At 42.6% G+C, this 24,705-nt stretch overlaps 1 protein-coding gene across 2 annotated transcripts in view; it reads left to right on the top strand.

Annotated features, from left to right (window-relative positions):
* The window catches only part of SYT1 (synaptotagmin 1), a 565,005-nt gene that overhangs the window by 395,109 nt on the left and 145,191 nt on the right, over window positions 1–24,705 (top strand). The window contains exons 8-9 of one of the 2 annotated variants that reach the window (XM_066591696.1): window positions 7,139–7,270; window positions 22,672–22,839. In XM_066591696.1, coding sequence (XP_066447793.1) covers window positions 7,139–7,270; window positions 22,672–22,839 — 300 coding nt within the window. The remainder of the gene's footprint in view (window positions 1–7,138; window positions 7,271–22,671; window positions 22,840–24,705) is intronic. The other variant, XM_066591697.1, reaches the window with a different exon arrangement.

Consider the following 24,705-nt stretch of genomic DNA (forward strand, 5'->3'; position numbering starts at 1 on the left):
TTCACGCAGCTCACACGTGTCCACAGCCCGTAAGGACGGACAGAGGCTGGACAAATAGATTTGTTTTCAGTTTTTTCCCACCAAAAGGCAGCACTGCGTATATTCTATGAATAATAACTGTGTTGTGGCCCTGCCTATACAATTCTTTCCCTGCAGTATCAATGGAGGGTGGAATGCTCTGCAGAGGCGATTTTGAGAAGCCCAAAAAAAATGCAGCACAGCTAACAGCAGCCTGGACAGTACTGCACACGGATAAATATGGCCCTAGAAAGGACCGTTGAGGTTCTTGAAGGCTACACTCACTCCTAACACTCTCCCTGCCTATGCAGCACTTCTGTCCCTAATGCCAGGTGCAACGGTCTGCAGAGGCGATTTTGAGAAAAAAAAAATCCCACTGCTAACAGCAGCCAACACACAGCTATCAGTGGCCCTAATAAGGACCTTTGGGGGGTCTTGAAGCCTACACTAACTACCAATTCTTTCCCTACAGCAGCTCCGGTATAAACAGCACTGTCCCTCATCTAACTCACACCGCATCTGAGGCGAGCCGCGGGAGGGGCCGACTTTTATATTAGGCGAACACCTGATCTCGCCAGCCACTCACAGCAGGGGGGTGGTATAGGGCTTAAACGTTGCAGGGGGAAGTTGTAATGCCTTCCCTGTCTTTCAATTGGCCAGAAAAGCGCGCTAACGTCTCAGGGAAGGAAGTGAAAGTAACCAGAACACCGCATGGTGTTCGTTACGAATAACGAACATCCCGAACACCCTAATATTCGCACGAATATCAAGCTCGGACGAACGCGTTCGCTCATCTCTAGCAGCAATGTAATGGATAAGATATAGTAGTAGTTATATTTAGGCTTATCTGCCAACCGCTTACCACACAGATAAAACTTTTTACTGTGAATGCTTGAACCTGTGTAGTACATTAAGCCCTGTTTAGACGGAACAATTATTATTCAGGAAATAGTTCAAATGAATGAAACTGAATGGTAATCATTCAGTTTAAATGTGGGCAAATGACTGAAACATGAGTGAGAATTCGAAGGTTCTCACTCGTCAGTCAGTTTCCGCAAGCATAAAAATCATCGCCACCTCGTTCACTTCTCGGACAGTGTAACCACTGATCGTCCAGGAATGTGAAACACTGAACAACTAGTGCACAAAAACTGCCTGATTGTCAATGAGAATCGTGCAGTTTAAACCGGCTGTATGAGCTCTGCCGAGCTGGCATTGATGTCACCTGCTCGTCAGCACGGGCAAACAAGAATCATGAGACTTTTGTCCCATGTAAAAGGGACCATTAGTAGTTCAAAAACATTGATTTCACCTTTATCTAAAGGTGTCTATACTCTTAAATATCTGATGGCTGATAACTATTCCTTCAACCCCCTCATATACGGTGCAGGCAAGCTTAGCTGACTGTGCAGGTGTTTTCTATAGGGTGAGAGGAATAAACTGTTACCAAACACTTTTGATGATGGCTTATTTTTTTATGGGAACAAAGGACTGTGCATCTTGAAATCCAACATGCCCTATCTTTTGATCAGTTGATAGGTGAGCTTTGTGACACCACCAAATGTATCAGCTAGTCAACTGGTTTCACCAAAATTGTGTTGGTATTAATTTAATCTAATCTGTATGGGCACCCTTAGATTTAATATTAATTGCTCATCAGGGAGACACATATGACCAGTTAAATTATACATTGCCCTTAATAAAAACATTTTATACTCAAAACTTGTAATTTTCAATGTATTCGTTAAACTGAAGTTATAGCAGTGACCAAGGTGTGGCATTTATGTTTTATTCACTTACAGAGATGTTTCCTTTTTGCAGACATTTATTTTGACAACTAGCAGAATATTGTATAAACTTATGAATTAAATTCTCAAAAAATGGTGGTAAAACTATCACAATGTTGTCCATAAAATATACTGAGAAAATTATAGTTCACTTTTTCTCATTTAAATGTGAAGAGCAATACGGCTGTACTTTCTGTCATTACTTTAAAAAAAGTATCTGCAAAAAATGTCCTAAGTAAATAAAATATAATCATCACATTTTGGCTATCCATCAGATGAGAATAACTAGATTTAAAAGAGAAATATCTTCCCTTATTACTTCGGACCTTGTGACTAGCCACAGTTAAGACTGCAGTACCTCTAGACGTCTTAGCTCTGGATATGCAAATGACTCAAGGAGAATTAGAGACTTGCATAGTAACACGGTAAAAATAGACAAGCTCCTTTAAGAGAGGGTCTTGATCACCGATTGTTCTGTACTGCGCTGGATATATAGTAATATGCTTCTAAATCCTAAATAGACATGAACCTATTCTCAGGTGTCAAATTAACTTTAATGATCATGAAGTATACCTAATTAAAGGTTTCTATTTTACCTTCTCTTTCTTCAGCGTAAATGACCTCCATTCTGTTACTAACAATGTGCCTTGTTATTGGTTAATGTATTATAATTTTCTATTTAGTTTTCTTACCTTCTTTCCTTGTATGTTTTATATGTATTATGTTACTCATTTTTTTGTAAAATGTATTATCTCTGTTACGGTGTGGAAAAATGACCTATTTATTTCAAGTGGAAATATGCTTTGAAGGCATCTGAAATATTTATAAGGGCATGAAGTAGATGTATTAGCACATTATGAATGCTCCTCTGTGTGACAGTATGATTAGTAAAACATCCCATTTATGGCCACATTTCATTGCTGATACCACAATGTAAGATGAAATGAGCTATCATGTGAGCAGTCAATGGTCCTTTTCTAATAGTTTTAGAATTAGATTGTTAAAATTATTTTAAAGAACATTTCTCAAATGTTTTTCTTTAAAGTCATTTATATTTACTGAATAGCAGGTCACTTTTTTTTTTTAGCAAGAATGCGTTCTAGGCAAGTATATCTGTTACAGTTTAATAGGAATAGTAAGAACCAATTGCATCTTTCTTCGGGCCCAAATGGCTGAATGAGATTGCTTATTGGAGGAAAGGGAAATAATTGACCATTGCAGAATATAAAGTTTAGTCCAGTGTATTTCTAGAATGTATTCATTAAAGTGATTCCGCCACATGAAATAACATTATTTATTCTTTGTTAATTCCCATTAAAATTCACAAGACATGGACCCACAGAGAAAGCATTTTTCTGATCAGTGAGAAAAGGGAAGCTTGGGTTAAAGGATGAATAGTTAAATCTGTGTTCATGTAGGAAGTAAACTGTAAAATCCATATATGCATGATAGATATGGATGTCGTTGGACTAACTTAGCATGTTTCTAGTATACTATAAAATGCATGCATAAACATAAATGACTTTTCAAAGTAGGAAGTAATTTCAATTGACCTCTTTTTCAGTGTTATAAACATCAACTGTAAATGAAATGCACATCTAATGGTCATTTTTCCAAGTTTCTTACTAATGGTTATGTGTGGATGTCTTAATTTGATTTCTTCCTTCTGTGTCCTCCCTTTCTGTGTTGTATCTCATGACTGTTCTGGATTGTCACTTGCGGTAGGTTTTTTTTTTCTATTTGGATAAACCATAGATAGTGGAAACATTTTATGATTAGTTGTCTTGACAGCTGGGGCTTCTCAATTGAGATTAATCCACTGCTTAACACTGCTTAATACATCAAGAGGCTGAACTAAATTGATTTCATTCAAACGTAAATAGAGTTATCCCCACAAATACAAACAGAATTGTATTAGAAGGCTAAAATTGTGTAATTGCTGCAAATAATCAACATTTATTAAACAAGAACTGCAGATCAATTGTAGGCTTCATGTTACATTTCCTCATAATATCATTTCAATTAAGGGAAATAGGAGTCTTGAAAATGGCACCATTAGGCGAGTTCATAACTGCTCTAGATATGTCTTCTGCACTATGGTATTCAGAGTCCATATTGAAAATATCTACACCTAACCATGCCAACATTTATTATATTGTAACAAAGAGATGGATAAATATTGAGTTTTCTTCAAAATCTAGGATTCTTCAGAAGCCACACTTGTCCATGGCCAATTCCAATGAAGTGAATTGCATTACCAGTCAGTGTCCATGGACAAGAGTGGCACTGTTTCTGGAAAAAGTAGATAATTTTATGCTAATTCCATATAGCCCTTTAAACTAAAGGGAATATCCCCATTTGTTAAAGGGGCTGTATAAAATTTGAAAAAAGGCTTGCTATTTTCCAGAGACAGCTCAACACTTGTCCATAATTTTTATTAGGTATCACAGCTCAGCCCATTCACTTACAGGGTCTGAGTTACAATACTAGTCAAAACCCATGGACTAAAGGGGAAAGGAAACAAAGCAGACAAATTTGCTATTTTATATAACTCATTTAAACATTACATATATGTATATTGTATGTATAAAAAAATTTAATTCAGTCTACTTTTTGTAAATAGAACACAAAATATACAGTTAATAAAATGTAAAATCCTGTCCAATACCTTTTTAATAGGTCTCTGAAATGTCATCTGGTTTTAGGAACAATGTAACTGTGGCCAAATAGCTTATGAGTGATTGACGGCTATGTGCCGTCAAGCTGCTGTTCTGCCCATAGACTTAACTACAGTGATAAAAAAGCATTTAACATACTGGCATTATTTCTATAGTGCTCTGCCAGATATATTCTTTAGTTAACATTTATCACTAAGTTTTTGTTGTTGTTATTTCATATGCTGATGGCTTCTTGGCAGGTAGCTTGAATTTTGCAGCCAAACCATTTTGGATATTACTGTGAAAATATATTGAAATGTACTACACAAATCAGACAATCTATGATGTAGAATTAATATACTGTGTTTCAAACAAATGATTGACTTATTTATATTTAGCTGAAACCTTTGCCAGATGTATTAACTAAAACTTTCTCGGCAATGTACAAAATTTGTCTACAAAAAAGTCTTTATCAAGCAAAATGGCTAGAACAGCCTGTGGCACTAAATATCTCAGTACAAGTTGCAAAACCTAATACTAATAAATCAATGGTTAGACAGAACACATCATATCCTTCAGGATGAGACTGGGGCCGAAAACATCCATGGACCTAACATATACCAATTTGGATATATACAAAGTGATTCCATCAGAAACTGCACAATCATCCTGTCATTTAATTAATTTGGACATTAGGACAAGTTACATTATACTCAATGGCTAAAATGTTAATGTAAAGAGGGTCCAGAGAGGGGATGAGGGGAAGAAAGTCACAAGAAAGTGTGCATATTAGAAGAGTAGTAGAAGTATTTCCTTCTTTTGTATGAGCTATAGTATTGCAAAGTTTAACTTCACACTTATTACATTAAATAAACTGAATTTTTCCTTGCCTTTTCAACAGCCTTTCAATGACTTTAGTTGTGTTAAGAAAACTTGTTGCAGCAAGCTATCAGCAGTTGGCTACACTTTGCTCCATCTGTAATCAAAGCTTTGTAAAAAAAATATAAAATTAAAAACTACACGTAACCGTCATGTGTCAATAACCCTATAGAATGAAATCAAAGACTATTCAGTTGAGTGTAAAGTAAAGGAGTATTATGGGACTTTAACTATTGGTGATCTATCCTTAGGATAAGTCATCAAGAGTTAATCAGTGGGGGCCCACTGCTCGGGAATCCCTGCCAATTTGCTGATCATTCATCCCATTGTCAGTGTAGTGGATCGAATATCACAATTATTGGTAAGTGCAGGAAGTGTAATAGCTAGCTTCACTTCCATTGAAATCAATAGGAGCTATGCCTCCTATTACACTTCTGCCTCCCTAATGCAGTCAAGGTGGGACATTTGGGTCTGCTTGCAATAAGAAGGATCTGTCAGTGTAATAGTAAGCATTACTCCCATTTATTTCAATACGAGTGAAGTCACCAATTCCACTTCTGGGTCTGTCCAGTGATGACTATGCCCAGCCCTCCGCAGTGGCCCAAAGGATCAGCTTATCAGTGGGGATCCTGAGCAGAGTGCCCATTGATGAACTATTGATGACCTATCCTGAATACCACTTTAAAGTCTCAAAAAGCTCAGATTCCTATCAAAATATTTATTTCTAGATGGCCACACTTTTTATAGTGAGGTGCCCAGTTCTGGAAAAAGGATCCGCTTTAGTGCTGTTTTTGGCCTTAAACTATAGTTCAACCCCATTCAGTTAAATGGGAATATTCTGCAATTTCAGACACATCCCAAGGACAAGAGAGAATATTTTTTTTTCGAATTTTAAGCAACCCCTTTAAAATTTTCTCTTTAACTATGATAACAGGTGCAATCATCTATATACAGAAAATCACCACTTTGTTTAAATGAATTATGTTTTTATCTGGGACAGAATTAACTTCTGGCACAATAAACATTTACAAACACATAAAATCAGGATGAACTACAGTGTGGAGATACATTCGTTTTCTAAATGTTATTAAAAGGCAGCAAGAACACATAAGCTTCCTATTACTAGTTGAAAATGTAAAATTAAATCTTCAGTTAATTAAATTGCAACGCTATGACTGACTTAATTACTAACAAACAATTCCTAAACTATTTAATGAAATCTAAACAATGTAAAATTAATTTGGTTCAGCCTGGCTTTACATTGAAAACGTTCAAAAAAAATAATAAACCTAGAAAAACCTTTATTTCACAAGCCTCCATTATATGATAGCATGTTTTATTCTGACTGAATATTTGACTGTGAATGGCACTTTTGACTTGTTTGAAAACTTTTTATGAAACTTAGAAGTGAGCAGCAATAATTCTGGAATGAGCTATGATGTAGTGCATGCAGAATTGATTTGAGTTTATTGATATTAAAGTTTTAATAGACTTTTTGTAAAATTGCTATACGCATGTGTGTTACAAGTTTTAAGAAAATGTATTTGTTATAAAGCATTATGCAGTATTCATATAACATAGTTTACTGGAGTTATATACCTAATGTGCCTGCTTGCATTTTGAAGTGAGTTTTCTTTTTTTGCTGCCTGCTATGCACATATACGTACTTATAGTATGACAGTATGAATAAAACCATTAAAAGGCATGGCTTTCTAGTGTAAAGGTACTGCATAGCTTTAAATGCGGAGTATCAGAATCCTAACAAAACCTCATGCATTCCATAAATTTAATTCATAGGCATTAAAGGATGATGATGACGATGATGCTGAGACTGGTTTAACTGATGGGGAAGATAAAGAACAACCTAAAGAAGAAGAGAAGCTTGGAAAACTTCAATATTCATTGGACTACGATTTCCAAAATAATCAGGTTAGATAACATTTCTGTTTACTATATAATATGCAGTCTCCATACATGTGAGTTGCTGGACCACAAATTATGCAGACAGTGTTACAGTCCTTGCATTTGTGCCCTACAATATAGCAAGTCCCGCAGATCAACTCTATACAGTCATTCATGCCATACCTATTCTTGCTACATTTTTGGAAGATGTGTGCCTTATCTTGGTAGAAGATGAGTCCTGAAGAGTTGCCCAAGTAGAATGCCCCAGACAGATGTTGCTTACCATTCATGGTGGAGTCCCTCACCATGGTGCAGATGTGCTTAAGGATTGCAGTGATGTCTCTTCCTGTGGTCCATGCCTTTTCTCTTTTCGGGTAAGGGCATTTGCCTTCAAAGGGAGTGAAAGAGGATTTAGGTCTTACTGTTGGACCAGCTTCATGGTCTTGGAGAAACCCAAGTCCATGACTATCTTCTTTCCAAAATACTTTTGAGCACATCTGGCTAATTTGGTACTCTTCTATCAACTTTTTTGTTTCACTTTGAGGATAACAGACTGCCTCACCCAAGGATGCAGTGAAGGTAGTCTTAGCTGGTCTTTTTGATGGTCTCATTGTAAACTGCAGGGATGGAAAATGGCTCTTCAGGGTCTTTTCCAGGCTATCAGAACCTGATATTTCCTTCCCTTGCTTCCTTGGTACCATGCTGATCTTTTAAGCTGCGGAAATCTCGATCATGTAGTTCTTGAAGGTGGGCAGAATGATGCAAGTACCTATAGCTTCTTCAGCAAGGATTCTCAGGGGAGAAGATCCTTGTCAAGAATTTCCTTGGTGTTTGAGAGTCTTCAGGTGTTCTCTTTGTTCTACTGCAAGGGGGAATGGGTAGATGTAGACAAAGCTTTACACAAGGGTGTCGAGTGCCAGACTAATAGGTGATCAGAGATCAAATCACTTTCATTCCTGAGGGAGAGGCCCTGCACCCAAGAGCAGCACTAAACTAAAACTGAAGATAATCAAGGATGTCCAAAGGCAGGTACCCAAGGATCATGTGCTGACAAAGATACTACACCTGCCCTGACAACCATTTTAATGATCATGGTATTTTGACTGCCAAATGCCATCCCTCTGCTTCACCGCCTTTCCAATTTGAGTTACCGGGAACACAAAATAACCCTTTGGCCCATGGAAAATAAAGCTTTGAAGCACCTGTGCTTGAGTTTAAACAACATATGGTAGCCAGCAGACCAAGCCTCAATCCGAGATCCACTTTAGTACTATTTGCAAAGAACTTGCGAAACTATAATAATTTGAAAGAAGTTGTGAAATGTATTATTACTGGGGCCTTTATACATGACATACCCTAGATTTATAGATTCATAGCCTATACAAACTGCAGCACTGATAAAAATGCTGTCTTATAGCAGTCATAGATGTTTTCATGGCTAAGCATGTTTGTTTCAAAATACATTTATGACAGTATTTGAAAGACAGGAGGAATATGTGTATGATTTTGTCCATAATTCTGATTTAATGAAAGTACATTTCAAGTAAAGCAAATCTAGGAGCCTGCAAAGAAATCTCATCTTAATGTTCTCTGCCAATGCAGCAGCACAGTTCTTATGTTCCTTTCCATTGTTGCTGACCACTCAACACTCAGAGAATATCATTAAATCAATGGGAGACTTTATAAACCTCAAACAGCTAAATCTTGCCAAAGAATAATAAGTGAAAGAAATCAGTCCTTACAAATACATTTCACTTTCTGTCTGCAGATGAAAACAAACGTGACGTTTATTTGAAAGAAAACAGTTGTTCAAGCTCTTGTTGCTGCAAAGTCAAATGAAAAGTCATTGAACTTCCCTATGGTGTAAAGTGTGTGCAGAACAACTGTCCTCTATTTAAGGATGTTGTAAATACACAGGTTTGGGCTAGTAATATATCAAAACTGATTTCAATGACGCAGGGCTTCAAAAATGGTGCATATGTTGCAGTGATATTACATGTAGACTTACCTGAAAGGGTATGATTGAGACATCTCTCAGTTCAATTACATGTACTAGTTTTGTGATAAATATGGAATAGAGTCTTGCACACCAAACGACTATCCACAATCTACATTGTTACATTGAATCATTTTAACCCTTTCCAAATTACTGTCTGACGTCTTAAGACATTATGATTTAAGGCTGTACAGCTTCGATGTTGGAAGACATCCGTCGGGGTTCTCATACTGTATATTGCCAGCCCCTCTGCTGTCGGAGCCTATCCAATGTGTCACCTCATGCAGTACTGGCTTTAGCCAGCAGTTAGCGCTGTTGTATAATGGGAGAAAAAGAGTAAGCCCCCTAGGAAAACCAGGATACAAATTGGATTGGAAAGGGTTAATAGCCATAATTACATGTTTTAACACATAGAAGCTAGAGATGAGCGAACACCAAAATGCACTTCCCGCGATGTTCGAGGGTTCGTTTCAAATAACGAACCCCATTGAAGTCAATGGGCGACCAGAGCATTTTTGTATTTCGCCAATGCTCGCTAAGGTTTTCATGTGTGAAAATCTGGGCAATTCAAGAAAGTGATGGGAACGACACAGCAACGGATAGGGCAGGCGAGGGGCTACATGTTGGGCTGCATCTCAAGTTCACAGGTCCCACTATTAAGCCACAATACCGGCAAGAGTGGGCCCCCCCCCCTCCCAACAACTTTTACTTCTGAAAAGCCCTCATTAGCATGGCATACCCTTGCTAAGCACCACACTACCTCCAACAAAGCACAATCACTGCCTGCATGACACTCCACTGACACTTCTCCTGGGTTACATGCTGCCCAACCGCCCCCCCTCCCCCCCACAGCGCACACCAAAGTGTCCCTGCGCAGCCTTCAGCTGCCCTCATACCACACCACGCTCATGTCTATTTAGAATTGCGTCTGCCATGACGAGGGACCGCAGGCACACACTGCAGAGGTTGGCACGGCTAGGCAGCGACCCTCTTTAAAAGTGGCGGGGCGATAGCCCACAATGCTGTACAGAAGCAATGAGAAATAGAATCCTGTGCCACCGCCATCAGGAGCTGCACACGTGGGCATAGCAATGGGGAACCTATGTGCCACACACTATTCATTCTGTCAAGGTGTCTGCATGCCCCAGTCAGACCGCGGTTTTTAATTCATAGACACAGGCAGGTACTCTTCTATCAACTTTTTTGTTTCACTTTGAGGATAACAGACTGCCTCACCCAAGGATGCAGTGAAGGTAGTCTTAGCTGGTCTTTTTGATGGTCTCATTGTAAACTGCAGGGATGGAAAATGGCTCTTCAGGGTCTTTTCCAGGCTATCAGAACCTGATATTTCCTTCCCTTGCTTCCTTGGTACCATGCTGATCTTTTAAGCTGCGGAAATCTCGATCATGTAGTTCTTGAAGGTGGGCAGAATGATGCAAGTACCTATAGCTTCTTCAGCAAGGATTCTCAGGGGAGAAGATCCTTGTCAAGAATTTCCTTGGTGTTTGAGAGTCTTCAGGTGTTCTCTTTGTTCTACTGCAAGGGGGAATGGGTAGATGTAGACAAAGCTTTACACAAGGGTGTCGAGTGCCAGACTAATAGGTGATCAGAGATCAAATCACTTTCATTCCTGAGGGAGAGGCCCTGCACCCAAGAGCAGCACTAAACTAAAACTGAAGATAATCAAGGATGTCCAAAGGCAGGTACCCAAGGATCATGTGCTGACAAAGATACTACACCTGCCCTGACAACCATTTTAATGATCATGGTATTTTGACTGCCAAATGCCATCCCTCTGCTTCACCGCCTTTCCAATTTGAGTTACCGGGAACACAAAATAACCCTTTGGCCCATGGAAAATAAAGCTTTGAAGCACCTGTGCTTGAGTTTAAACAACATATGGTAGCCAGCAGACCAAGCCTCAATCCGAGATCCACTTTAGTACTATTTGCAAAGAACTTGCGAAACTATAATAATTTGAAAGAAGTTGTGAAATGTATTATTACTGGGGCCTTTATACATGACATACCCTAGATTTATAGATTCATAGCCTATACAAACTGCAGCACTGATAAAAATGCTGTCTTATAGCAGTCATAGATGTTTTCATGGCTAAGCATGTTTGTTTCAAAATACATTTATGACAGTATTTGAAAGACAGGAGGAATATGTGTATGATTTTGTCCATAATTCTGATTTAATGAAAGTACATTTCAAGTAAAGCAAATCTAGGAGCCTTAAATCAATGGGAGACTTTATAAACCTCAAACAGCTAAATCTTGCCAAAGAATAATAAGTGAAAGAAATCAGTCCTTACAAATACATTTCACTTTCTGTCTGCAGATGAAAACAAACGTGACGTTTATTTGAAAGAAAACAGTTGTTCAAGCTCTTGTTGCTGCAAAGTCAAATGAAAAGTCATTGAACTTCCCTATGGTGTAAAGTGTGTGCAGAACAACTGTCCTCTATTTAAGGATGTTGTAAATACACAGGTTTGGGCTAGTAATATATCAAAACTGATTTCAATGACGCAGGGCTTCAAAAATGGTGCATATGTTGCAGTGATATTACATGTAGACTTACCTGAAAGGGTATGATTGAGACATCTCTCAGTTCAATTACATGTACTAGTTTTGTGATAAATATGGAATAGAGTCTTGCACACCAAACGACTATCCACAATCTACATTGTTACATTGAATCATTTTAACCCTTTCCAAATTACTGTCTGACGTCTTAAGACATTATGATTTAAGGCTGTACAGCTTCGATGTTGGAAGACATCCGTCGGGGTTCTCATACTGTATATTGCCAGCCCCTCTGCTGTCGGAGCCTATCCAATGTGTCACCTCATGCAGTACTGGCTTTAGCCAGCAGTTAGCGCTGTTGTATAATGGGAGAAAAAGAGTAAGCCCCCTAGGAAAACCAGGATACAAATTGGATTGGAAAGGGTTAATAGCCATAATTACATGTTTTAACACATAGAAGCTAGAGATGAGCGAACACCAAAATGCACTTCCCGCGATGTTCGAGGGTTCGTTTCAAATAACGAACCCCATTGAAGTCTACCTCCAACAAAGCACAATCACTGCCTGCATGACACTCCACTGACACTTCTCCTGGGTTACATGCTGCCCAACCGCCCCCCCTCCCCCCCACAGCGCACACCAAAGTGTCCCTGCGCAGCCTTCAGCTGCCCTCATACCACACCACGCTCATGTCTATTTAGAATTGCGTCTGCCATGACGAGGGACCGCAGGCACACACTGCAGAGGTTGGCACGGCTAGGCAGCGACCCTCTTTAAAAGTGGCGGGGCGATAGCCCACAATGCTGTACAGAAGCAATGAGAAATAGAATCCTGTGCCACCGCCATCAGGAGCTGCACACGTGGGCATAGCAATGGGGAACCTATGTGCCACACACTATTCATTCTGTCAAGGTGTCTGCATGCCCCAGTCAGACCGCGGTTTTTAATTCATAGACACAGGCAGGTACAACTCCCTATTGTGAAGTCCCTGTGGACCCACAGCATGGGTGGCTCCCTGGAACCCACCGGCGGTACACAGAAATATCCCATTGCATTGCCCAACACAGCTGAGGTAGTAATGTCGTGCTTAATGCAGGTGGGCTTCGGCCCACACTGCATGCCCCAATCAGACTGGGGTCCTTTTCAAGTGTACAGATGTAGCAAAAACTCCGTGTGCACCTACAGCATGGGTGGGTGCCAGGAAGCCACCGGCGGTACATAGAAATATCCCATTGCATTGCCCAACACAGCTGAGGTAACGTCAGCTGTAATGCAGGTGGGCTAAAAATTCATTTGATTACACTGTAGGCGAGGGCCCACAAAAATTGCTGTATCAACAGTACTAATGTACATCAGAAAAATTGGCCATGGCCAGCCAAGAGGGCAGGTGAAACCCATTAATCGCTTTGGTTAATGTGGCTTAAATGGTAACTAGGCCTGGAGGCAGCCCAGTGTAACGAAAAATTGGTTCAAGTTAAAGTTCCAAGGCTTTTAAGAGCATTGAAACTTTTAAAAATTGTTCAGAAAAATAATTTGAGTGAGCCTTGTGGCCCTAAGAAAAATTGCCCGTTCAGCGTGATTATGTGAGGTTTCAGGAGGAGGAGCAGGAGGAGGAGGAGGAATATTAGACACAGATTGATGAAACATAAATGTCCCCGTTTTGGATGGTGAGAGAGAACGTAGCTTCCATCCGCGGGTGCAGCCTACGTATTGCTTACGTATCGCTGCTGTCCGCTGGTGGAGAAGAGAAGTCTGGGGAAATCCAGGCTTTGTTCATCTTGATGAGTGTTAGCCTGTCGGCACTGTCGGTTGACAAGCGGCTACGCTTATCTGTGATGATTCCCCCAGCCGCACTAAACACCCTCTCCGACAAGACGCTAGCCGCAGGACAAGCAAGCACCTCCAGGGCATACAGCGCTAGTTCAGGCCACATGTCCAGCTTCGACACCCAGTAGTTGTAGGTGGCAGAGGCGTCACGGAGGACGGTCGTGCGATCGGCTACGTACTCCCTCACCATCCTTTTACAGTGCTCCCGCAGACTCAGCCTTGACTGGGGAGCGGTGACACAGTCTTGGTGGGGAGCCATAAAGCTGTCCAGGCCCTTAAAGACTGTTGCACTGCCTGGGATGTACATGCTGCTCGATCTCCGCACCTCCCCTGCTACCTTGCCCTCGGTACTGCGCCTACTGCCACTAGCGCTGTCGGCTGGGAATTTTACCATCAGCTTGTCCGCAAGGGTCCTGTGGTATAGCAACACTCTCGAACCCCTTTCCTCTTCGGGAATGAGAGTGGGCAGGTTCTCCTTATAGCGTGGGTCGAGCAGTGTGTACACCCAGTAATCCGTTGTGGCCAGAATGCGTGCAACGCGAGGGTCACGAGAAAGGCATCCTAACATGAAGTCAGCCATGTGTGCCAGGGTACCTGTACGCAACACATGGCTGTCTTCACTAGGAAGATCACTTGCAGGATCCTCCTCCTCCTCCTCAGGCCATACACGCTGAAAGGATGACAGGCAATCAGCCGGTGTACCGTCAGCAGCGGGCCAAACTGTCTCTTCCCCCTCCTCCTCATCCTCCTCATGCTCCTCCTCCTCCTCCTCTACGCGCTGAGAAATAGACAGGAGGGTGCTCTGACTATCCAGCGACATACTGTCTTCCACCGCCCCCGTTTCCGAGCGCAAAGCAGCTGCCTTTATGCTTTGCAGGGAATTTCTCAAGATGCATAGCAGAGGAGTGGTGACGCTAATGATTGCAGCATCGCGCTCACCACCTGGGTAGACTCCTCAAAATTACCAAGGACATGGCAGATGTCTGCCAACCAGGCCCACTCTTCTGAAAAGAATTGAGGAGGCTGACTCCCACTGCGCCGCCCATGTTGGAGTTGGAATTCGACTATAGCTCTACGCTGTTCATAGAGCCTGGCCAACATGTGGAGCGTAGAGTTCCACCGTGTGGGCACGTCGCACAGCAGTCGGTGCACTGGCAGCTTAAAGCGATGTTGCAGGGTGCGCAGGGTGGCAGCGTCCGTGTGGGACTTGCGGAAATGTGCGCAGAGCCGGCGCGCCTTTACGAGCAGGTCTGACAAGCGTGGGTAGCTTTTCAGAAAGCGCTGAACCACCAAATTAAAGACGTGGGCCAGGCATGGCACGTGCGTGAGGCTGCCGAGCTGCAGAGCCGCCACCAGGTTACGGCCGTTGTCACACACGACCATGCCACGGTTGGAGGCTCAGCGGCGCAAGCCAGCGGTCGGTCTGCTGTGTCAGACCCTGCAGCAGTTCGTGGGCCGTGTGCCTCTTATCGCCTAAGCTGAGTAGTTTCAGCACGGCCTGCTGACGCTTGCCCACCGCTGTGCTGCCACACCGCGCGACACCGACTGCTGGCGACATGCTGCTGCTAACACATCTTGATTGCGAGACAGAGGAGGAGGAGGAGGAGGAGGGTGCTTTAGTGGAGGAAGCATACACCTCCGCAGATACCACCACCGAGCTGGGGCCCGCAATTCTGGGGGTGGGTAGGACGTGAGCGGTCCCGGGCTCTGACTCTGTCCCAGCCTCCACTAAATTCACCCAATGTGCCGTCAGGGAGATGTAGTGGCCCTGCCCGCCTGTGCTTGTCCACGTGTCTGTTGTTAAGTGGACCGTGGCAGTAACCGCGTTGGTGAGGGCGCGTACAATGTTGCGGGAGACGTGGTCGTGCAGGGCTGGGACGGCACATCGGGAAAAGTAGTGGCGACTGGGAACTGAGTAGCGCGGGGCCGCCACCTCCATGATACTTTTGAAGGACTCCGTTTCCACAACCCTATACGGCAGCATCTCAAGGCTGATGAATTTTGCTATGCGGACGGTTAACGTTTGAGCGTGCGGGTGCGTGGCGGCGTACTTGCGCTTGCGCTCCAACAGTTGCGCAAGCGACGGCTGGACGGTGCGCTGAACTACACTGGTGGATGGGGCCGAGGACAGCGGAGTTGAGGGTGTGGGTGCAGGCCAGGAGACGGTAGTGCCAGTGTCCTGAGAGGGGGGTTGGATCTCAGTGGCAGGTTGGGGCACAGGGGGAGAGGCAGTGGTGCAAACCGGAGGCGCTGAACGGCCTTCGTCCCACCTTGTGGGGTGCTTGGCCATCATATGTCTGCGCATGGTGGTGGTGGTGAGGCTGTTGGTGTTGGCTCCCCGGCTGAGCTTTGCGCGACAAAGGTTGCACACCACTGTTCGTCGGTCGTCAGGCGTCTCTGTGAAAAACTGCCAGACCTTAGAGCACCTCGGCCTCTGCAGGGTGGCATGGCGCGAGGGTGCGCTTTGGGAAACAGTTGGTGGATTATTCGGTCTGGCCCTGCCTCTACCCCTGGCCACCGCACTGCCTCTTGCAACCTGCCCTGCTGCTGCCCGTGCCTCCCCCTCTGAAGACCTGTCCTGTGTAGGCGTTGCACACCAGGTGGGGTCAGTCACCTCATCGTCCTGCTGCTCTTCCTCCGAATCCTCTGTGCGCTGCTCCCTCGGACTTACTGCCCTTACTACTACCTCACTGCAAGACAACTGTGTCTCATCGTCATCGTCCTCCTCACACACAGAAAGTTCTTGAGACAGTTGGCGGAAGTCCCCAGCCTCTTCCCCCGGACCCCGGGAACTTTCGAATGGTTGGGCATCAGTGACGATAAACTCCTCTGGTGGGAGAGGAACCACTCCTGCTCAATCTAAGCAGGGGCCCGAGAACAGTTCCTGGGAGTGTTCCCGCTCCTGAGCAGGTGTCATTGTAGTGGAGTGAGGAGGCTGGGAGGAAGGAGGAGCAGCAGACAGAGGATTCGGATTTGCAGCAGTGGACGGCGCAGAACTGCGGGTGGACGATAGGTTGCTCGAAGCACTTTCTGCCATCCAGGACAGGACCTGCTCACACTGCTCATTTTCTAATAACCGTCTCCCGCGTGGACCCATTAATTGGGCGATGAATGTGGGGACGCCAGAAACGTGCCTCTCTCCTAATCGCGCAGCAGTCGGCTGCGACACACCTGGATCAGGAGCTCGGCCTGTGCCCACACCCTCACTTGGCCCTCCGCGTCCTCGGCCGCGTCCACGTCCTCTAGGCCTACCCCTACCCCTCAGCATGCTGTATTACCAGTGATTTGATTTCACAGGCAGGAAATAAATTGGCGCAAGACTGCAGGCCAAATATAATTTTTTCCCTTTTTTGAAAACGAAAGGCCCCACTGCCTCTATTGAATGAATAATCTAAGTTGAATAACTGTGCTGTGTCCCTGCTAATGTGTCACAGAACTTGAGGGTAGCAGAGTTATTAACTCTGGCAGAGCAGGTATTTTTTTCCCAATTAAGGAAAGCAAATGGCGAAGCCATCAGTAAACCGTAGCTGGGTGCGTCTGATTTTTTAAACGTTGTACACGCAGCTCACACGTGTCCACAGCCCTTAGGACGGACAGAGGCAGGACAAATAGATTTTGTTTCCCTTTTTTTACACCAAAAGGACCCACTGCGTATATTCAATGAATAATCTAAGTTTAATAACTGTGCTGTGTCCCTGCTAATGTGTCACAGAACTTGAGGGTAGCAGAGTTATTAACTCTGGCAGAGCAGGTATTTTTTTCCCAATTAAGGAAAGCAAATGGCGAAGCCAGCAGTAAACCGTAGCTGGGTGCGTCTGATTTTTTAACGTTGTACATGCAGCTCACACGTGTCCACAGCCCTTAGGACGGACAGAGGCAGGACAAATAGATTTCGTTTCCCTTTTTTTACACCAAAAGGACCCACTGCGTATATTCAATGAATAATAACTGTGTTGTGGCCCTGCCTACACAATTCTTTCCCTGTAGTATCAATGGAGGGTGCAATGCTCTGCAGAGACGATTTTGAGAAAAGAAAAAAAATGCAGCACAGCTAACAGCAGCCTGGACAGTACTGCACACGGTTAAATATGGCCCTAGAAAGGACCGTTGAGGTTCTTGAAGGCTACACTCACTCCTAACACTCTCCCTGCCTATCCAACACTTCTGTCCCTAATGCCGGGTGCAACGCTCTGCAGAGGCGATTTTGAGAAGAAAAAAAAAAAGGCACTGCTAACAGCAGCCAACACACAGGTATTACTGGCCCTAATAAGGACCTTTGGGGTTCTTGAAGCCTACACTAACTGCTATTTCTCTCCCTACAGCAGCTCCGGTACCAGCAGCACTGTCCCTCATCTAACTCACAAGGCATCTGAGGCGAGCCGCGGGAGGGGCCGACTTTTATATTCGGGTGACATCTGATCTTCCCAGCCACTCACAGCAGGGGGGTGGTATAGGGCTTAAACGTTGCAGGGGGAAGTTGTAATGCCTTCCCTGTCTTTCAATTGGCCAGGAAAGCGCGCTAACGTCTCAGGGAAGGAAGTGAAAGTAACCCGAATACCGCATGGTGTTCGTTACGAATAACGAACATCCCGAACACCCTAATATTCGCACGAATATCAAGCTCGGAAGAACACGTTCGCTCATCTCTAATAGAAGCTCATTGTAAATAAAAAAGAGTCAGGCAGCGATTTCCATGTTGCATGTCAATAATATGTCTACGAAAGCTATCAGAATGCTATATAACCAAAAAAATATAGACAAATATAGACAGTATTTCTCTCCTTCAGTATGCTAAGGGGAAAAATAAAGCTTGTTCTTTCCTAGATTTATATAAAGAGCATGATCTATATAAATTGGTTGTACAGATTTGGATTTAATGGACCCATATGCTTACACATGACAGATTGGTCACAGACATTTCTACAACTATTCCACACATCTGAATGTGTCATATGTATGGAACAGGTTTTTGCACAAAAATGTCTGCAATAAATGTGAAAATAGCCTAAGTCGCTCATTCCAGATTGGTGCAAGTACAAGAGTGTTAGAATGAGTTCATACATTGCTGATTTGCTGTGGAATTCACACTGAAATTCCACAGCAATGTACAGTGCAATGTAAGTGAATGGAGTTTTAACAAGCCCCATTCACTTAAAGTGGAAAAAATAATCTGCTGCACATTTTACTAATGGTATAGATTTTGAAATCCACACCATGCTCGATTTGGTACAGAAATACCATGGGTTCTCACCATGGAATTCATTCATTGCAGTGCACAGAGTGAATGTCGCAGAGAAAAAGCATCAGAATTCCCACCTGCATTTTGGCATTCAATTCTTCTGTTACGTGTGAATATACTCTTAAACTGGTGTGTTACTATTTCCTTACTGCACACGTTTTAACTCCTTCCCAATCTGCAGTGTAAACATTTACGGTGCAGACATCTGGTAGATAATGTGAAGTGCTCTATATACTCAGTACGAGGATGGCGTGCGCTCAGGAGTGAGCCCATGTTATCTACAGGTGTCAGCTGACAACTGCTATAATAGCTAGCTCCAATCCTGGCAATTAACCCCTTAGACATCATGGTTAGTAGTGACTGCAGCATATGAATGATTAAACAAAGGGATGGGACGCCCTCTTTCACCTCATTGGTGCCCCCACAACATGATCATGGTGATGGGTTCAGATGGCATGTAATGGAGGCTACATAGATCTGGCATATTTGTGAAGGCCAACCATTAAGAATCAGTGCAATAGAAGCAGCTTCTTCTCTCTGGCACTGGACACACTAAATGTTCTGAGAGGGACTCAAAAAAACACATTGTAGAAAGTATGTAATTGCAATATCTAGACACAAGAACATATTTTTGTTAAATCCAATTTAAATGTTTGGTGTTTTGTGATCTAAGGGTACATCATATTCACACATTCATTTAATGTTCACACGAGTATTTAAGTGTGAATTCCACATCCAATGCTTTCTGCTAACATTCCACATCCAATGCAAGTGAATAGGGTATTTCACACGCCATTCACATACTCTTGCAAACACTATACACTTTTGTCCTGCACCCTGGCAAAAAAAATAGCAAGAAGAATAAATATGCTGACTAACCCAATATGGTGACAATAGAGCTAAACTGTCTATAGATCTGAACCACATCCTTGCCGCATGCATCGAAGAGATCCTAGTGGCTTGTAAAATACACATTAGATTTACATCTAACATGTGAACATACTCTATCAGACTAAACTAATATTTTATAATTGGACACCCCCTTTAACAACACTATTACATATTTGTGAGATCAGCTGTAGATTAGCCATGTGTAAGACAGCCTGATAGCCATTGTGGCATCAATCATAGCACCCATGTGACAACATGGCTTGTAGATCTGCAACCTGTCTAAAACAAATCCAACCTTTGCAGCAGAGATTGGAATAAATGTTTTCTTTTACAGTTTATGGGTCTACAGGTTCAGACATGACAAACAGACCTCCAGCTGCTTTAAAAACTATTTAATAGGCCATATGAGTTCAACACTAGAGTGATCCTCCAAGATGATTTCACTAACACAAAGCGTGTTTTTAAAACTCTGCAAACGTCAAGTCAACAAAAAAAATTGCTTTTAACATAGCTATAGCACATTATAGCATAAGACAACCTTACACATAGTGTAGGGTACATGATACATGAAACTATACATTGAAGTAATATATTCTTGTAGTGGCCTTCATTTATTAGAAGTATCATCAGAGGCGTAATTCGAAGCTTCTGGGTCCTAATGCAAAACCGGTAACAGGGCCCCAAATTATAATGCTTTATTCATAATACTGGGCTCCCTATATAAAGAGGAAAGGTCTTATGGGCCCCCTAAAGCTCCAAGGCCCGGGTACAAACGAATCCCCTGCATCCCCTATAGTTACGCCCCTGATTATCATTAATACACAATCATTGTCAGCTTTAATTTGTTCTGGGCAGTTTCCAAAAAAAAAGTTGATCCCTGATTACTAACAAGGACAGTTTTCTGGCTACGCAGTCTTGATAAATGAGACCCTAAGTGCATTTTACCTTTATTATAACTCATATTAGCAATTTTTTGCAGGACCCATATAAAATCTTCTGTTCCTTACTAGAGATGAGCGAGTATACTCGCTAAGGCACATTACTCGAGCGGGTAGTGCCTTAGCCGAGTATCTCCCCACTCGTCTCTAAAGATTCGGGGGCCGGCGAGGGTGACAGGTGAGTTCGGCGGGGAGGGAGAGAGATCTCCCCTCCGTTCCTCCCCGCTCTCCCCCGCCCCCCGCCGGCCCCCAAATCTTTAGAGACAAGCGGGGAGATACTCAGCTAAGGCACTACTCGCTCGAGTAATGTGCCTTAGCGAGTATACTCGCTCATCTCTATTCCTTACATATAACCATAAACAACAATACTGCCTTTAGACTATTGAGCTGTACATTATACAGATTATCACTGCAATATGTAGTCATTCCATAATTCATGTTGCTATAAGTCTAATTGTCATTCACCTACTGCGGTGCATTTCACCAGGCTTCAAAGGAGGCATGACCAAAGAACTCTGTAGGAGCATGATAGCTTATTTTCAACAAACATTTCAGAAGAGGAAGGGAATTATTTTTCCACTCCACTGGGTAAAAATCATAGGCTCATTTCTCTGTCTTTCATGTAAAGTTATAGGTGTTGTTTAGATCTATCCCTTGCATAAGAATAGTGTATTAAAACTAGAAAATAAAAAGCTACAATATCTCCCTCTTTGAAATGTCTTCTTTTTATGAGTTAAATTCATTTTATAAAATGCTTGTACTTATCATTATTTATGTGCATTTCTGGCATATAATTTTGGATGCGGTGAAAAGGGAATAATAAATAGAGCACTACTCAATATACTGAATGTTTTGTCAAAGTTCACTAAAGCATTGACTTTCATCAAAGAAAGAGTTATAAAACGTTATGCTTGTCTAACAGGAGTGATTGTGCTCATAAAATGACTTTCTAAAGTGTTGATCATAGAACTGTAATATAGATCTAATAGAAAGACAGTCCCCTTGGTGATCAGTCATGGGTCCAAGTGCTGAAACCGAAGGACATATCCCTGACCTTCAAGGCAAAAGGGTTCATATTGATAAACCAAGTACTGGGCAATCACTGCCATGTTTAGAAATGACTTCATTAAATAGGTCACCACATACCCATATTATTTTACTTTAAAGGGGTTTTGTCAGAAAAAAAATCAATACTTACCTATTCCTCCCCAGGCAGTTTTATTAACGCATTGTCTCCTCACCGATCTTCTCCTCGCTCCTTCAATCCCTTGGGTCATGTCACCTCCAGCCTCGGATCCTCTTTTTCCTGTTATGAAGCATACATTCACGGCTTTCTTCTTCCTGCAGGTTAGTGTACGTTATGACACTAGTGATGTAGTGTTCACTGCCTAGGAATGTCAAATCCTATGCCGGGCTATTGCCAGGACTGCGCGTGCGCGCTGTCTCGTGGAAATAGTATATGAACACTTGCGGTGACACAGCATGCATGCACAGTCTCAGCATTAGCCCGGCATAGGATTTGGCATTCCCTGCTAGGCAGTGAATGCTACGTCACTAGTGACATAACGTACACTCACCTGCAGGAAGCAGAATGCCTGTGAATGTACATGACATCACAGGAAGAAGAGGATCTGGATGGCTGGAGGTGACGTGACCTGGGAGACTGGAGGAGAAGATTTAGTGAGGAGAAGATGTGGTAAGAAGACTGCCTGGGGAGGAATAGGTAAGTATTGATTTTTTTTTTCTAATGACTAAACCCCTTTAAGAAATTCTGAAAGCAGACCTGTGGGTTTCTAATTTAAATTAAAGTATATTCATTCTTTACAACTGACTATACATACAATTTTATTGGCATCATTGCAGCTTATATAGACATTTAGAGAATGAGAAGATCAAGATAGAGAATAGTAATGTGGCTTGGTATTTAAACCCTGTAGGGAGGAATGAAATATGCTTTGTGTTGTTACATTTTTGAGTTGAATGTCATCTCTGTTTTGCTCTATTTTTAGCTGATGGTGGGGATAATTCAAGCCGCTGATCTACCTGCTTTAGATATGGGAGGTACATCCGATCCTTATGTCAAGCTATTTTTACTGCCTGATAAAAAGAAGAAATATGAGACAAAGGTCCACAGAAAGACCCTTAACCCTGTATTCAATGAGCAGTTCACTTTTAAGGTATTTTGTTTTCCATTTATACATACGTATGGTGTGGTATTTTAGATTAATTATTTGTACTGTTTTATGTTTACTATTTTATACACAAATTACATATACTGATAAAACATATACATCATCATGGCAGTTAAAATGCTTAATGACAATAAAAGTGACAAAACATATTGCAACTACAGGAGAACAAATTAAATAAGTAAAAGTATCACTCAAGTTGATGGTCAGACTTGATTTATTTAACAATGTTTCTGCTACTCCAATAGATGACTGAAGTATATACCGTATATACGCGAGTATAAGCCGAGTTTTTCAGCACAAAAAAATGTGCTAAAAAAGCCCCCCTTGGCTTATACTCAAGTGAGGTAAAAAAAACAACTCAACACTCACCTATCAGCCTGCATCTGTGTCCCGCCGCGATGCTGTTCCCGGCGGTGGGGCCAGCTGCTGCATTCTTCTCCACGCTGTCTTCTCCCTGGCTTGCTTTTGAAATCCCTGCCATCAGCGCTGTGGTTGGATCAAGCGCTGGCCAATAACAGCCAGCGCTCAATAAACCAATCACAGCCATTCAGTGATGTCATTCTGAATGGCTGTGATTGTTTTATCGAGCGCCAGCTGTGATTGGCTGGCGCTCGATCCAATCACAGCGCTGACGGCAGGGATTTCAAAAGCAAGCCAGGGAGAAGACAGTAGGGAGAAAACTGCAGCAGCTGGCCGCGCCAGGGACACAGACGCCGGCTGAGAGTTGAGTATTGCTTTTTTTTTTACCTACTATATACTCGAGTATAGCTAGGCTTATACTCGAGTCAATAGGTTTTACCAATTTTTTGTGGTAAAACTTATTGACTCAGCTTATACGCGGGTCGGCTAATACTTGAGTACATATGGTAACTTACTTTGCTAATTTGTTACCAATCCATAAAATGCAGTGGGGCTTCGTTACCTATACAGACTTCCCACATATCAGTCTAAGTAAGCTCTGTTGTGACTGACAAATGTATTAAGAGGTGCATCGAGCACTATTGTGAGCTCGATGAGAACCTATGCCAGCTCCAAGAGGGAAGAAATTTTTACTATAATCTATGCCAGTTTCAGATGTAGATTATAATAAATGTGATGAGACATGCGTCACCCTCCTCCTTAAAGCTGGGCCCTGCCCCCTTTTTGAAAACGTGCTGGGATGTGGTATAAATGCTGAAAAATGTACAATTTTGATGTGTGCCAAAATTGCAACTTTTGGCCACCAATGAGTAAATAAATTCAACTATCATTCACTTTTTTCTAAAAGCAAATGTCAGACTGGCAATATGGATTCAACTAATGGTTCCTTATAACTGGTGAATTGCAAATCAATCAATGAAACTCAAATCGAGCAATTCAATTCTTTCATCTCTAATTACCACCTAAGGCTCGATTCCAACACAAGTGTTGGCAGCATTTTTGTGGCATTTTCATTGACATTTGTCACTGTGTTATTTAGTCTTTAATAGAGATGAGCGAGCACCAAAATGCTCGGGTGCTCATTACTCGAGTCGAACTTTCAGTGATGCTCGAGAGTTTGTTTCGAGTAACGAACCCCATTGAAGTCAATGGGCGACTCGAGCATTTTTGTATATGACTGGTGCTCCGCTAAGGTTTTCATTGGTACTCACCTTTCCGCTGCAGCCGGAGTTCAGACGGCTCCATTGAAAGCAATGGGCTGCCGGCGAGCGCGGGATGAATTTTCGGGAAGGGCTTAAAAATATAAGCCCTTACCTGAAAATCATCCTTAAGGGTGCGTTCAGACGAGCGTGTTTTGGTGCGTGCATACGCACGCACCAAAACACGCTTGTATTTACAACACTGCATTCCCTATGGTGTGTGCACATGTCC

Source organism: Eleutherodactylus coqui, chromosome 2, assembly GCF_035609145.1.
Source record: "Eleutherodactylus coqui strain aEleCoq1 chromosome 2, aEleCoq1.hap1, whole genome shotgun sequence".
Classification (NCBI taxonomy): domain Eukaryota; kingdom Metazoa; phylum Chordata; class Amphibia; order Anura; family Eleutherodactylidae; genus Eleutherodactylus; species Eleutherodactylus coqui.